Source organism: Phoenix dactylifera, chromosome 7 (assembly GCF_009389715.1).
Source record: "Phoenix dactylifera cultivar Barhee BC4 chromosome 7, palm_55x_up_171113_PBpolish2nd_filt_p, whole genome shotgun sequence".
In the NCBI taxonomy this organism is placed as follows: Eukaryota; Viridiplantae; Streptophyta; class Magnoliopsida; order Arecales; family Arecaceae; genus Phoenix; species Phoenix dactylifera.
Genome location: NC_052398.1, coordinates 2,641,477 through 2,658,300, shown reverse-complemented (window position 1 = coordinate 2,658,300; position 16,824 = coordinate 2,641,477). Strand labels below are relative to the sequence as shown.

The 16,824-nt window shown below is 38.6% G+C and overlaps 1 protein-coding gene across 2 annotated transcripts; it reads right to left on the bottom strand.

Annotated features, from left to right (window-relative positions):
• Positions 1–7,406: 7,406 nt before the first annotated feature.
• Positions 7,407–16,054, bottom strand: LOC103719034 (homeobox protein knotted-1-like 13). Of its 2 annotated transcripts, none has more exons than XM_039127914.1 (6): positions 15,103–16,054; positions 10,845–10,965; positions 8,585–8,778; positions 8,380–8,511; positions 8,069–8,205; positions 7,407–7,974 (listed from the first exon to the last, which is right to left on the bottom strand). In XM_039127914.1, exons 1-6 carry the CDS (start codon positions 15,757–15,759, stop codon positions 7,971–7,973), a joined length of 1,245 nt encoding a protein of 414 aa, XP_038983842.1. In that variant the 5' UTR covers positions 15,760–16,054; the 3' UTR covers positions 7,407–7,970. The 2 variants fall into 2 exon arrangements, with proteins under 2 accessions (XP_038983842.1, XP_038983841.1); XM_039127913.1 differs by having other exon boundaries at positions 7,407–7,982; positions 15,103–16,053.
• Between the last annotated feature and the right edge of the window lie 770 nt (positions 16,055–16,824).

The following is a 16,824-nucleotide window of genomic DNA, read 5'->3' as shown; positions in this document are numbered from 1 at the left end:
TCTTTTTTTCTTTTTTTCTCTTCGTAGAGCCTCATGACTTCCTATTTCTTTGCTTTTGAGATAACCTCGTCTGCGGTTTCCTTATTATCTTTTTTTAAAAATAAATTAAATGAGATGGGTCCCACGTGAGGAGGGATCATGCCAACAATATATTATAACAATAATCATTAAAATTAGGAAAGGAAAGTATGCCAAAACGATAATCATTAAGTTACCTAAGTCGACGATCAGGAAAGATAACAACAATCATTAATTTTGGGAAGAAAATCATACCATGGTGCTAATCACAAAATTAGTTAAGTGGATAATCAGTAAATTAAGCGACATTTGCCTTTCGTTTAGACGGTTGCCGATCCCCCAGCACAAGAAAATTTATGAAAATTTATGGGCTCGTGTGAGTCGCATCCACATCTTACGTGCGAGCGCGAGTGATTAGGATTCACTTGGAGTCCGCGGATTCGTTCTTGGGACGCTTGCATGCGCCCGGTGCCATTCTTAGCCATGCCATCTATTATAAAAATCACTTCCGTTTTTCCTTCCAACGCCTTCCCCAAACCGATCCATTTCCTCTTCCTTCCCTTCTGTTTTTTTTCTTTTGTTAAAAAAATTAAACTCCGTTTTTAGGGTTTATCCCTTCCAAACCTTAACCCTAGAGCACCACCATGAGATGCGATCGTGGCGACGATGTCTCCTCCTCCCCTCCGTCCTCTCTCAAGAAGAAGAGCCGCTGCTCGGCCTTCTTCTCCTGCTGCTTCGGTGCCTCAATGAACGCGAGGCCGGCGTCGCTGCTCCGGTCATTGTCCACGTGGCCCCGGTCGAAGGTGAAGGTGCTGGCGGAGCTCCGAAAGAGGTGCTGGATCCTCGTGTCCCGGATCGGTAGGCCCCGCCGCCGCGCCGGCGGGTTCCGGTACGACCCCCTCAGCTACTCCCTCAACTTCGATGAGGGTGACGACGGCAGCGAAGATTCCGAGGCGTTCCGGCACCGGAAGTCCCTTGCGCGGCTCCCGGTGTCGCCGGCTCCGGCGGCTGGGACAAGGTAGGGTTTTCCTGTCGGGATATTTCTTTGCGTTCCGCGGACTTGTTTGTGTACACCATCGGGGCTGCGATGCTATATTTTTAATTAGTCGTTTTATGATTCTATTTATATTTATAAGTCATTTTTTATTTTTTATATTTTCTAGTCTCCTCGATTTGAACAATCCAATGAGATCAAGGACAAAAGGCTGGGTAATACCATGGAGAATATATATATATATATATATATATATATATATATATATATATATATATATATATATATATATATATTGTGTATATTATATATATAATAATTTAGAATTCCATTCAAAATAGCTCGATGAATATTCGATATAGAAACTAAACATGCGTTTGCAATCAATTATCCATGTTAACTATCATATATATATGCTGTATCTACTGTTTTGCAATCAAATTCTTTTGTGAAACTCCCAAGTTGTTTTGCGTTTTTTTTTTATTTGACTCCTCAATTAAATTAGACTCTACTGCTCACCTTTTCTTTTCTCAAAGGTATATAAGAGCTAAATAGATGGAATATAGATTGGATATTCCTTTTCTCAGGAACCACGTTAGCAAATTGGATGAGGCCGCGAGTGATGATGGCTATTGCCTTGAATAAGTTATTGTCTTGCAGTTTGGAGAGTATAAAAGCATTGCATCACAAGTGAATCCCCATCATGAGTGGAGGGTAGCTGCATGCTTCCGTGGATCCAATATTAAAGTCCAACTAATGCTACTTGATGGGCAGAATATTGACCATTCTGATTTGATTTTGGATTGTTCCGATCTTCCTGGGACTTATCCAAGGAGAATGACCTCGGTATTGGCTGGCGTGTTATTGTGAACGGTCCAATTGTGGAATAATGCTGAGGATCATTACAGGAGCACCAGATCGGCCATAAATATACTGCAACACAATTAACGTTGTGCGCTCACCATGAGGAGCCATTATTATGCATTTAACACATGACGTTATTATCATGGTTATTGCACCTTTTGATGATTAAACTAACAGACTCTCACCCCATCCTATATATAGGGATGATGGAGACTCTCAAATAAATATATTCGAACTTTTTGCCACTTTTCTCTCTCGTTCTCTCATTGATGCTCTAAAGTTTCACTAACTTAAGCATTGGAGGATTTCTTATCGGAAACCTTTCAGCTAATAGGTTTCTTTTCAGATCAATCTCGCCTTCTGGAGTGGTGCTGATAACCCTTCAACATCCCAAAATTCTTTCTTGACTCTTGGTGGACTAGTTTTTCTCCTTGGTATTGACCGACCTCAATCGATCTTGGGCGGCGACCAATCTCAACTCAGATTCTAGCAGCTATACTACTATTTCAAGATAATAACAAGGTCATATTTGAGTGTAGACTTTAGTATAATAGTAAGGTTGTTTCAGAATGATTTAAATATCATCAATTCAAAATACAAAAATAATTCCGTCATATGTTTGGATAAGACTGCATATGTATGATCCTTTCCCGGGCAATGGTAGTTTCCAATTTTTTTAAAAAATGATATTTATAAAAAAATAACCTTCAAAGAAAGGTGCAAGGCGACAATCTAATTTATTTCACAGGGATTATGTTAAATTAGCCCCCTTGTGGTCATGACCACGTGTCAGGTGACAGTTGTCCCAAAATCCAAAGCTCCAAATCCTCTGGTGGGTCCTATTGCTTTGGGCGTATGTAGTAATACGCCTCTAAACTAGCTATAGTTCACCAAAAGGTTTAACTAATAAAAACATGCCATGACACCAACACATAATGGATTGGGAGTGGCCACATGGTGGATCGAGAGCGGCCATACGGCGGGCTCAGCGCCATACTGCTGAGCTTGCATATCAGAAACTCTCCGCAGTTGGTTGCATCCTAACCTAGGAACCCAATAATTATCGAGATCATCGATGTGACAGGCATGGCGTTATCCGTGTGTGAAATATTCATGCCCGATGTACGGTCGTACTCATGCCAGTCACTTCTGGTCGACCCAGATGCCATAATTCTCTGGTGGTAAGTAGGCTCCTCCACTGGATATACACAAAAAAAGAGAGCAAAAGAGGTAAGAAAGAAGAACGCCCTAACAGATTGAGAGATAACCTCCTTCTATTCTCTAATTACCACATTGACTTAGGCCCTATTTAGTAAAGCTTTTGGAGGACTAGAAAGCACTTTTTTGCCCTCCAAAAGTACTTTTGGATGATATAGTAGCATTCGATAAAAAAATCAGAAAGCTATTTTAGCTTTGCCAAAAAGCTAAAAAGGTCTACTTGAGAAAAGCTCTATTTTAGAGCTTCTCTCCAAAAGTGCTTTCTAACTAATATTGAAAATTATTTTAATTTTAATAAATTTTTTCTAATGACCCCACCAATAAATATCAGTATTACATCTTATAACGTAACATATCATAATATATTATTATACAATATAATAATAAATTAATAATATATTATGTTGTATTATTATATTATAATAGTATAATATATTATATTGTTGTAGTACTACATAATTATAATATAACATATTTTTTTTATTTTATTATAAGCGTAATATAACATATTATTACAATCATAATTTCATATTATTATTATAATAGTAATAGTTATATTATGATAATATATAATATTATTATAATATCTGATTAATAATATAAAAGATAATATATTAGATTATATTACATTACATTATATTATATTATACGATATATTATAATATTATTATTAAATATATAATAATATAATATAATCTATTATTAGATTGGATTCCAATCTATTATATTATACCGATATATTATATATCATGTTATAATTATAATAATATTATATTATATTATAGTAATATTATACTAATATTAATCATAATAGTAATAGTACTAATAACAATAATAATACCAATAATAGTAATAAAACAAATAGTGGTAATAATACTAATAATACTAATGATAGTAATATTTTTAAAAAATAATAATATTAAAAATAGTAATAATACTAATAATAGTAACCATATTAATGATAGTAATAATACTAATAACAATAAAATATTACTAATAGTAATAGTACTAATAATAGTAATAATACTAGTAATACTAATAATACTAATAATAATAATAATACTAAAAATAGCATTAATACTACCAAATGCAATAATACTAAAATAGTAATACTATTAATAGTAGTAATTATACTAATAAAAGCAATAATACTAAAAATAGCAGCGTTACTAAAATAGTAATAATACTCATAAGAATAATAGTACTAAAATAGTAATAATACTAATAATAGTAGTAGTACAAAATAGTAATAATATTAATAATAGTAATGATACTAATAATAGTAATAAAACTAAAAATAGTAACAATACTAAAAATAAATACGATACTAATAATAGTACTAATAGTAATAGTACTAATAATAGTGATAAAACTAAAAATAGCAATAAGACTAAAAAATAGCAATAATACTAAAATAGTAATACTACTAAAAATAGTAATTGTAGGAATAATTATAAGAATACTAAAATAGTAATAATACTAATAATACTAATAATACTACTACTAATAATAATAGTATTAAAAAGAGTAATAGTACTAATAATAGTAATAATACTAATAACAGCAATAATATTTTTATATGTGTTTCTATATATATATATGTATGTATATACGTATGTATACATATGTATGTATATGTATATACGTATACATACATATGTATGTGTATATGTATATATGTATAGATATATATCTATACTAAGGTTCGTCGTACCAGTACCGGACCTCATACTGGTGCCATACTAGCATACGGTCGGTACGGTACATGGTACGCCAGGCGTGCCGAGTGTTAGTACGCTATTGGTACCGAACCGGTATGATATGGTACATCCGGTACTGTCTGGTTCGGTACGGTACAACATACCATGATCTACACACACATATATCGGTGTGTGTGTCTTTGTATGTATGGATGTATATGTGTGTGTGTGTGTGTGTATGAGTCTCCTCATTTGGCTGCTGGAGCTTCAGGTGACAATGTGGTGGAACCCAAAGCATAGAGCACGGCTGCCATATATGGGTTCCCTCAGGTTCCTGAGGCACAATATGCCAGCGAGAGGCCAGTAGTTCAGAAGGCAAATAATCTTGATCTGATCAGAATTCAGAAGGCAGACAATCGTATCAGTTGACACACCAACGTCTAGTGGAATGTTATTGGGCACTCCTCAAGCCCATATTGAGGACCTTTTTCAGGGGGCCACCAGCAGCAGCAGCAGTCATCGCAGACTTTGCTATTCAGTATTCAGTCAAGCAGGAAGTGATCACCAGTCCTGGTATTGATGCTAATGCTGTGAAAAGTGTAAATTGTCAGGCAGCAGAACCTGTGATGCAAGACTCTGTGACTGGAAACTCATTTGACCATGTCAGACCTATTGATGGGAGGATGGAGGCACTTCATTTAAATCCGTCCAAGAATTCAGAAACTCTAATGATGTAAAACTTGATGGCCCAGTGGGACTTGTTTCCAAGGAAAATTGTGTTAAACCAATTCAGCATCTGCCATTTTCTTCTTCGGATGTGAGTCACTTGCATGATCATCAAACTGCTGGCACTAGCCAAGCACCTAGCATCATATTGGAGTAAGGATCGAGCATCCATTTTATTAGAATCATTATAGGAAATTATGTCAAACTTAATCGGTCTTACCAAATTTCATTTTGATTGATTTGTGATTGATTGTGCCAAACTTAGTAGGCCTTACTAAACTTTCATCAGCCTCCTAGTCTATATAAAAGCGGCTTGCTCCTGTACATTGTAAAACACATACAGAAATATAATTCTCTATTCTTATTCTTTTATTCTCAACTCATTTAATAATGGGCAGCTCCTTGGGATGCCTGCATACTCTTCTGGTTCAACTCCTGCTTATCATAATAACATGGTACATGTTGCTGATTGGAAAGTTGAGGCCATTCAGTTGCACTCCAAGGATACGCCCAATCATTTCGCTGCCCTTAGTGGAAATATACCATTGCTGTCATTGAATACAAGAAGTCACTGCACATGTGGAAGCTTTTTTTCAAGAACCATCTTCTTCAGATTCAGTTTTTAGCAACCAGGATCCTTGGAAAGTCCTAGGGGGTGCACATTTACAGCCTCCAAGACTCAGCAAGGTAGCTAGTAGGGAATCTCTCGTCCCAGGGGTTCCATGCATTAAAACCATATGTTGCATTACTAGAGGAAGGTAATCTTCACAACCCACCAAACCAAATGTGCTGAACAAGGACTTGTGCCAAGAGCCTGTTTGACTCACAAATGGTTAGAATTCCCCCAATTTAAGTACAATTGTCAACTTATTATTGGGACTTGCATCTGCATGATTTTGTTATGCACTCAAAAAATGCAAGGGTGATAGCAGAATTTATTTTGTTTTCCTTAGGCTTTTATTTTTCTATTTTCATGCTATTTTTAGGGCTATTTTTCTAGGGTTTTTCAAGTCTTATTTTCAGTTAAAGTGGGGTCCAAATAGTCCATATATGGTTGGATTTAGTTGGCTGCTATTACCTTGTTATTTCCCATTAGAAAAGTCCTATTTTAGAAGTCTGCTTTTAGAGGGTCCTAGTTAGGGTAAGACATCTAGTTTGTTTAGTCCTCAGCAGCTGTATTATGGGTCTTGGAAATATAGTTAGAAAATTTTATTGAAAAATCCGATGGATCCATCTGAAATGCACTTTTGCATATGGCAGATGCACATAAGCAATAAAGCCATATCATTGTCTCATTTCAAATTAGGGGCTACATGCAATTTTTCATGAATGGAAAAAAATATGGATACAAGTAGTAAATATTTTCTCTTTTTTTTTTACAGATAAAGATTGGATGTTTATGTATCCATATCTTGTTGCCATTGTTGGCCTTTTGTTGTTCAATCTCTTGGCACAAGCAGTAAACCAGGCAATAAGGAGACCCAACAAAGCGCTTGGATCCAGCCTTCTAATAATCAGATCAGAGAATATATCATCAAACATTTCTATACGAATTGCTGATCAGCATTTCTGCTGTATTGCCTTTAGTTCTATCGATCCAGCTTAGCATATGGTTGTCAAATTGAGACAGGCTCTGTACCAGACCACAAATGTCATATGTCTTGTACGAATGAAAGCAAAACATGCAAGTCGGATGAAATATCTAAGCATGCAAATGCAATCTAATCTACTACAGAATACTCGAATCAATGTTTGCCAAAATATGTCATTAGGTACTACCTATGTCTTGCTTCAAAAGGCCACCTCTATCAGCTGGTGCATTGCAGGACCTGTTCGCCAAATAATTGAAATAAAACAGAAAATTTGGTACGAACAGAACAAGAGAATTCAGTAAGAATTTAAAATCTAGAATTACGTAGCACCCATATCTTAGTACGCTTCAAGCAGTTGTTCAATGACTAGCAAAAGCACAATAAACTCGCTACGGTTCACTGCACTGACAAGCACTACAAAAATATTATACTGTACACTAATACCTCCATCTTTTTATTCCAAGATACACAGAGTGGCAAACAAGAGCTTAATCTGCCAACACAGGAAATAAGTTCCACACAATCTTCTGGCATTGTAATTGCGATACCCTGTCCTTTTAGCGACGTCACCACATAGTGCAATAGCGTGGCTACGAACCTGAAAAGCTGCTGCTTATTAGGATATCAAGTGCTTACAGAACTATGGCGATTTGTCCCATTGTAACACTGGGTTTCCCTAGAAACCACAGAGTAGTTAGTAGTTTACATGTGACGGTCTCTCCAGATTGTCATGCAGCCCATCTTTGAGAATTTTTGTGCTTATATTTACTTTACTTACGACTGGAATAGAAATTAAGCTTCATTTTGGGGCAGTTCAAATCCTCAGCCATCATTCACATGAAGTGCTCAGCATTGTTGTCACCTGCGTTACTTCTCATTCAAATTCAAAATAAGAAGAAAACCTCTCAATGGTTATAGGATTCTGATTAACTATATAAGCCTGCTTTGGTGTCTACCTTTTGCGTTTACTCTTCAGTGCAGTGGAGGATGAGGGATTGCTGTGCCAGTTCCTCTTCCTTTGGTTGATGAACCAGTTATTGATCTGCTTTAGTTGCAGACCTGTCTCCTGCACCAGCCGTGCTTTATCATCCTCCTGAAGAAGACAAAAACAATACTAACCACCTTGAGGACCATGAGGAACACTACAGGAGAGAACAAAATGCGAACAATACAGAAAGAACACATGAGAAAATATGTATAGAAGCAGGAAACTATTCTACTATTGACTGGGAAATTTGAGGAACCGAATGAGTGTATAATTGCTTACTGTTGGGTAGGGCCACTTAGAGTGGGACTGCCACCAGGACTTTAAAAGAGAAGTGGAATCTCCAGGGAGTTTTCCAGCTCTTCGCTTGCGTAGGATCTCTTCGCGAATGTCTACAATCTTCTCTTTGTAACCCTACAATGTGAAGAAGATTCAGTAACCCAATAGTGATGTCGCTGCTAATGACACTCCCATGGTGCTTCCTTACCTGCTTCAGCTCATGCTTCAGCTCCTGCCTGACACGCTCCATCAAAGACCTCTCACTCTCGGTTGGAACAAGAGGACCGAACCCCATGCTGTCAGGCCCATCCAAACCTCCATCAAACAAGTTGGTATCGCTGTCTGCCTGGTCATCATCATCATCGGACATGGTTGCGCCTGTACCTTCACCAGGAGATACGCCTGCCATATCATAATTTTGCTCCTCATTAAACATCTCACCAAAAGTATGACACCTCTTCAAAAATTAACTTAAAACCAATGTATTTATAATGAAAAAAGTTGAACTAATCAACAGCAGCAACTTTCTTCTAGGTATGCAGTTTTGAGTAGCAGCTTATTTGAAGCAAGAAAACTTTAGAATCGAGCATAGTGCATTGATGAAAGCCCAGGAGATGTTTAATTAAAATATATCGCTACGTCTCTGGGCCTTTATTTAAGGAAATAAACTGTAAACTATGGCCTGTAGCAGTTCTGTATTGCATAATCGGTACATCGTTTGAAGATCTTGCATCATGTCAAGATGCGCCCAGGAGCAGGATTCGAAGAAAATAGATTGACTATTTTGAGAAGATTATTTCAATGGCAGAATCTTCGAAGAAAACCATGAGACCGTGATGAAAAATAAAAAATAAAAAATAAGAACACAATATGAGGTCTACCATTCTTCCCAAACTGCTGTAAAGGTGTAGATGTGTTAAATTAAAAACCTTCTTTTTTTGGTGGAGAAGAATGCTGATTTAAAACCTTTATCCAGGCAAGGAGGCCAAGATGCCTAGTAAAGGCCTGTTCATGGGTGGGCGTGATTGCCTAATAAAATCTGTCCTTCGTAAGGTCTGAAAGGTATGTGACCTATCCAGTATCAGGTAGGCATTAAGCAAGAAGTATGGGATTCTGAGTATGACATGATTTGAAATTTAAGGATAAGAACCATAACTTCTCAATAAGAATCTATCGTGGGTCATCCTCCCGATCTTAAAGATCATAGATTGGGTCCTCACAATGCATGAAAGACCTATATAAATATTTACTTTTTAACACCAAGAAAGAGGGTAGTGGAATTATTATTCATTCCATGGGAAGATATATTCATAAGATATTCCTGATCTGCTCTCTGGCTGAAATATCTAGTTGGCCTAGTACCAGTCAGAGAAGCTAATTCCTGGCAGTAGGTCTAAAAGGAAGTTACTAATATAGCAGAGCAATGAAAAGTCAGGAAGGAGAAGATTGTCAGCATCGATTTGAGAAAACAGGGCCCATATATAACTGCCTTCTCTGGACAGATGATACGGAATAAGTGTTCATAAGCTATGTGATATGTCACACAAGGCACCACTCTTTTGTTCACCTTCTGAATATGGTGTGATGAGGAAGAAGACGTTTAAGAAGCTAGGTAAAATGTAACCTTCTATCAGGCTTAAAGATTCGTACATTGATTTATAAGATCAGAATAAGATTTTCAAGCACCCTTTAGGCTTAACCTGCAATGGAACCTGTCATGGATGCCTTTGCAGGCGAAACAAGTTATTGTTCCACATAAGAAGAAAGCAACCATACTTGCCTCAAATTTGGCAAGACATGCAAAACCACAAGTAATTTACATGCAAATGAAAGCAGCGTTCCTCGCGTGCTCTTGGAAGCATTGAAGAATACTGGATGAAGTAGGTGAAACTGGCAAAGAAGCCCTCTTCATCTGACAAGTTCTCAAATGGTACTGGAATAAAAATTAAAGGCACGAGGAGGCCATTCATATTACTATTCATCTAGGTTCCTGGGACAATTCTCAGATCATGGAGGGCAACAAATTGATCTAGTTAGACCACAGTGGTTCACCACTGAAGAGTTCCTGATTTATACGCGTACTTTACTCTAAATGGTAAATGTCAAGAAATCGTTGATTTGATATGCTGTTTGATAGACATGTGGTATTCTTAGCTACAATTTTTGAGCTGGTTAACCTATATGCACTGCTTTCTATTGCCCCGACTCCAGAAGGAGGGCAAGGATATTGTGTATAAAATGCCAGTAAAACATTATCCTCTTGCTAAAACGTATAATATGTAGTGGCTAGAACATCATGCCGTGCTATATTCTTGTCAAACACAAGAATGGATGATGGTAGCACGCCCATGCAGTTGAATTGGTTGACCTTCGCTAACACTCAAACTGAAGCTTCTTAAGGCATAAAACTCAACTCCTCATAGTATGCAGATTATATGCGCATTAAGGAAGCAGAATGTGAAAGTCACCTGTCAGGTTCTGTAGAGATTGCTCAAGCTCCCAGCAGGCCATCACTGCTTCCATCGCATGAACACGAACATGCTGTTGTAGTTGCTCTTTGAAGGAACAGAGTAACAAGACGTAGTGTGTCTAAGCATAACAAGGAAGTAGGAATCATAAACTAGGATTAGAGCAATCAAACACTAAAACAAGGTAGCAATTCTTCAATATCTTGTTCAAGTGCTCTGCCCAAGATAAGAATTCTGATGTATGGCAGAGATATTAGCTTATGAAATGAAAAAAATTGCAGTATGGTAAATAATAGCCTCAAAGCATGTCGAACAAGGATTCGCATGTCAATATTACTAGCTATAGATTTTCTAGTTGTTTTATACTGTGAATTATCTTATTTGAGGTTAACAGAGACAATGACTTTAGATTTTCTCTTGGTTGACCTGAAATAATATTACTCAGGAAGCTGCGTAGATCAGATACTGTCTTATGATATATATATATATATATATATATATATATATATATATATATATATGGGGATTGATAACCTACTCTCTGTTATGGTAGGTTATCAATCTACCCATTTTTTATTGGACAAAAAATACCCTTATTTTTTGTAACTTTTAAGGGTGCTTTATGTCTTTTTACAATCCCACATTTACTCACCCTCTTAACTCCTCCAATTAATGCTCTCCCTCTCTCTCTCTCTCATACATATACATACACACACATACATACATACATACACATACATACATACACACACACACATACACATACATACATACACATACATACATACATACACATACATACACACATACATACATACATACACACATATACATAGATACATAGACATACATACATACATAGACATACATACATATACATACATGCATACACACACACCGGAGAGAGAGAGGGAGAGAGCATTAATTGGGGGTTGAGAGGGTGAGTTAATGTGAGATTGTAAAAGACATAAAGCACTCTTAAAAGTTACAAAAAATAAGGATATTTTTTGTCCAATGAAAAATGGGTAGATTGATAACCTACCATAACAGAGAGTAGGTTATCAATCCCCTATGTATGTATGTATGTATGTATTATGTGCGTGGGTGTGTGTACCATCTTCACATAGCACGTCAATTTGGAAGTTTGTCTGAGTTATCACCACAACCGACAAAATCCATATCCAAATTAAATTTATTGCATCAATCTTCTCCATTAAATATGAAGTACTAAATATAAAAAATAATGATTTAGTGAGAACTCATAAAAATCCAAAGATCTACAAATTACAACATTAGTAAATAAAGTGTGAAAGATATAACCACTTGCCACATTTTAGTTTGTAAAATATTGGAAAATCTCCTTGAAGTTTAAAATTGAGCACCATCATGGTTTTTTTTTTTAAAAAAAAAATTGCAATATTTTTCATCTTATTTCAAGAGGTATGGACTGTCAATCATATAAACAGAACTACCTAAACTAAACCACACAGCTACCGAAACTCTCTAGTCGTGAAAGACCCAAACTTTTCCACTTTACTTACATTCATGGTCAAAATTCCTTCTCTCTCAAAAAAAAAAAAAAAAGAATGGTTAAAATCGTACAGACTGTTACTGGTTCCTAATACGGTGAATCCACTTGATTACAAAGGAAATTCAAATATGAACAAAAAATTCATGCATCAGATACTTGGATATACTTTTAATCGAACAACTGAACCTGCTGTGTTTAAAAGTCAAATATTAATTAGTTACAGTGACCAAATTATAATTTGTTTTTGTGGTTAAAACACAACTTTTACTAGAATAAACGCTCAATTGACCATACATCCACATTTGTCAATATCTAAATCAAACAGTTCTTGAAGCGCTCCCGTTGCACCATGAAGAAGTAAATACGTTTCAGAGAACCTTTAGATTCTGTCTAACTTGGACAACAAACTGGATGTTTCTGTTTTAAAAGGTCTCATCACACAAGGTCAAGTTTGACAAAACATTTGAAGATTTTTTTTCCAACATATTTATATACCAGATTGGTCAGGTATGCAATTGAAATTCAAGTTGTCTAATAATTGGGCAATGGTCTAGCATTACAATGAATACTACATAAGGATGAATTCTTATTGGAGCTCCAACTTGCTCCATTGAAGCATTGCCACATGAATATATATTGTTGGAATTATTCTTTAGCCCCAAGCGAGGCCATACTGAGAAGTTTTTCTTGCACAAGAAAGAAAGCATCTAAGAAAACCTCCCTAGAGAATATTTAAATTCCAAAACCTAATGAGTACAGGTTCTAGGAAGTTGCTCCTCCAATGTTTATCTGTAGATGGGTTATAGGAATGAATGAGTACCCCTAAAAAAAAAGTTTTGGGTTTGATGTTTACACATTGTTTGAGGTGGTTCCTCTAGTGTATAGTTCCAGATCTAGAGATCATGGTCAAAGAAAGGTGACTCTCTTCATGTTTGATTGCACATAGTAGATAATTTAGACCTCCTTATCTTTGTTGAGACTTTTTCTGTTCCTCAATCTTCAGGAGAGAAAACTACAGATTGAATTTTCAAGAGACCTCTATTTATCAAAAAAAAAAAAGAAGATCTCTTTGCTTTCCATTCCTCAAGCCACAAAGAGATCTCTTAATTCTGAATGGTTGCAAGCTCAATAAGTTGTATTGATCTTTTTGAACAATCTTTTCTTAAATTTACTTTTTACGAGAATGTCTAACAATGTTTTTTATAATCGTTTCAGCTGCATATAAGCTTTAAAGTATTCAAGTAAGACATTGCTTTTTAATGTGTTATTAATAAGGAGCTCAGAGGAAGGTACCAATATCAAGGGAGACTGGAAGAGTTAAGGTAAAGGGGTTCTATGTTGGAGTTTTTTTTTCTGCAGATAAGCTGAAAGTGAAGTCTTCACATGAAGCTTTAGAAGAATCCATCTCAAACCTTTAATAAAAATGATCAACTGCGAGAAAATTGCTTATATGTTGATCCATAGGCTTGAATTTAACCCCAGATGAATTTGTCATGTCATCTACTAATCATTGATACAAGTTGAGATCAGCTAAAACTCCACACAAACAATGATAAAGGTCTCCATGGTAAAAGGTGTCTTTGGTTGCATGTAGTAGGGTGGTTACTACAACCCTGTTCTAGTGCTTCTTTTGGAGTGCCTAATGGTATTACAACTCCGGCTTAAAAAGCCCAGAAGTTTCAACCTAATCCATGGTAGCTTGAGTTGCAGTAACGGCAGTCATGGCATTTGGCAGAGCTACACCCCTATGTCACTGGAATCCCTGAAATTTCAGCTTCAAATGATGTTACTAAGGACCAGGCAAGGCCAAGTAGAAAAGGAGGGTTTCATTAGAAACCAAAGTTTTTATGCTAGCAACATATATTTGTGGTTGAGGTTGAAACATAATTATCTTACTTGACCTTAAGTGAAATCATTGTTTGTTATAGCATGAAGATGACGACCAACTGCTGGCCCTACCACATTAAACATAAGGCAAACCCAGAAAATATTGAAAGTCTCAGTAGGTTAAATATTCTCAAACTACATATGCTGAAACTGGCTGCGGTGCCTCTGAGCAGCTATTCCCAAGTTTTTGGCTGCTCTTACTATGTAGTCTGGAGTTTGCTGGTAAAGCTGGCCATACTTTCTGATATATATATATATATATATATATATATATATATATATATATATATATATATATATATATATATAATAAAATATAATATATTCTAGGAAATTATTAGCTGATTGTTTTGCAGGAGTTCTATTCATCCCCCTTCAACATTTAGCTTCTTCACATGCTCCTTCAGAAACGACAAAACAAGCCCTCCTCCTCCCCTTCCGGAGCCTGAGACCTCCGCTGTGATCCCAGGAAACAAAATGGACCAGCTTTAAGTAATTCTTGCTTCCAACTCATCTATCCCTAACCTTCCGCATGCTTGCCAGATTGCTCAAAAGAGCATAAAACCCTACTGAAACTAATCATGTCACTCCTAACTTATTTCCACTCGACTCCTCTTTAGACTCAAGGTACCCAGTCCCAAATCCAGAACGAACAATGGTACATGAGATCATGAAACAAAGCTAAATTAGCAAGCGAACAAAGAAATACAAAGACGGAGGGGGAGAGAGAGAGAGAGCAAGAGTTTGGAATATTATCTTGCACTAGAAAGGAGAGAGGAGAGAGGGGAAAAGAAGAAAAATAGCGGAGAAGGGAGGAGAACAGAAAGGGTTGGAACAGACCATGAACTGGTTGAGCTCCTTGTCGTCGGTGTTCGCGGCAGCGCCGAGCATGGAGTACTTGGCGACGACGTGCTGGGACTGGGCCAGCTGCGCGTCGATACGGGAAAGCTGGTCCACCGGCGTCGCGATCCTCAGGCACGCCACATGCGCCGCCAGCAGCTGCTCGTACAGCGGGTGAGACAGTATCTCCGCCTTGTACCTCGCGTTCTGCCACGTCCCCTCCCCCGCCGCCGCGTCCGCCTCCCCCTCCCCCGCTCCGCCGCCCTGCACGCTCGACCCTCCTCCTCCTCCTCCTCCTCCTCGGCCCCCGTGAGACATCGCCGCCGCGATCATGGACTCGCCCGACACCGGGTTCTCCTCGTCGCTGCCGCGCATCTGCGGCCGCGGGAACCACCGACCCCCGCTCGCGCCGGCCGCCGGGGAGGCGGACGGGTCAGAGGCGGTCTGGAGGTGGAGGAAGCTCCCGTCGCCGCCGTAGTGCTGCCCCTGCTGCCGGAGGACGGCGTTGCTGAGCCACGACGGCCCTCCCCCTCCTCCGCCGGACGCCTTCCTGACGGCCTCGTCGGAGTTTGTGAGCACCGCCGGGCCCTCCCCCAGCTGCTGCTCCGCATACGGCGGGAGCGCCATCTCGTGCGACAGGTGGCTGTGGAACGCCATAATAATAACACAAAATATCCCCTCCTCACCCAAACCCCTCCTGCTCCCCCAACTCACCCAGCTGTGACAGAAAGAAGGAAAGAAACCGACATAGCTACATAGAGAGAGACGCCGAAACTTGAAAGCAAAGCACGAGGAAACCCAAAGACTTGATCTCGTTGGTCCTCATTTAAAACAAAAAAAGAAATAAATCGCTATAATGTAACAAGGAAGGAGACCCGAGGGATGGGGAAACCGCTTCAGTGGTTAAAAGAAAAAAGCCTGAAAAAAATCCGGCCGTCTTTACAGCCTCTGCGATGCTATGGCTTTATGGGGGGGGGGAGAGGGAGGGTCAAATGCATCGACGTTTACCGGCCGGTAAGAGAAGGAGAGAGAACAATAATCGCAGATTTTTATAATTCAAATAATAGTTTTTTCTCAAGAAAATATTAATATTAAATAAATATGATAATATCGGAGGGTGCGGGAAGGACAGCGACGGGGAGGAGGCGATCACCGGGGAGTTGGGAGCACGGCTGCGCCAATGCGCTAATGAGAGGCCGACACACCCGGGTGGCGCCGCCGGCTTCAACGCGGCTTGCCCGCTGCGCGCCCGTGGTCCCCCTCCCCTCGGTAATAGGGGGGGTAGGGTGGTCCCCGGGCAAGGTGTCGTCCTCGAGCCTGGGGCCCACCTCGAGTACGATGCAGGACACGTGGATGGAGGCGGAGAGGGCTACGTGGGAGCGGGGACAGTGGTCCCCCGGCTACGACTCCTTCGCGGCCGCTGCTGCCGTCAGGCTACGGTAAACTATTCGGGCTGGGAAAGATATTCTGGGATTGCTTTTCATGCGATTTAATTGGCGAGGAAACAAAGCCATCCATCCATCGGAGGAGGAATGGAAGGTGAATTGTCGATGATGACCTTCCTGCGGCTCTGCGCCCTCGGGAAAGGTGACATGGTAATGTGCATGATGTTGTTGTTCAATATTTGGCCGGTGGCCTGTCCTATTTGTCTTCCACTTCGATCTCCCAACCTGAGAATTTTATTATATCAGTAACGATGAATTTTTTTTTTTTTTGGGTGCA

Excerpts from the sequence above, each read along its gene's own strand:
- LOC103719034 (XM_039127913.1), bottom strand. The coding sequence starts at position 15,759 with ATGGCGTTCCACAGCCACCTGTCGCACGAGATGGCGCTCCCGCCGTAT. Across the intron at positions 8,779-10,844 it reads ATCTCTACAGAACCTGACAG|GCGTATCTCCTGGTGAAGGT; the intron begins GTGACTTTCACA and ends ATGATATGGCAG. Across the intron at positions 7,983-8,068 it reads CTGAAGAGTAAACGCAAAAG|TAACGCAGGTGACAACAATG; the intron begins GTAGACACCAAA and ends TTGAATGAGAAG.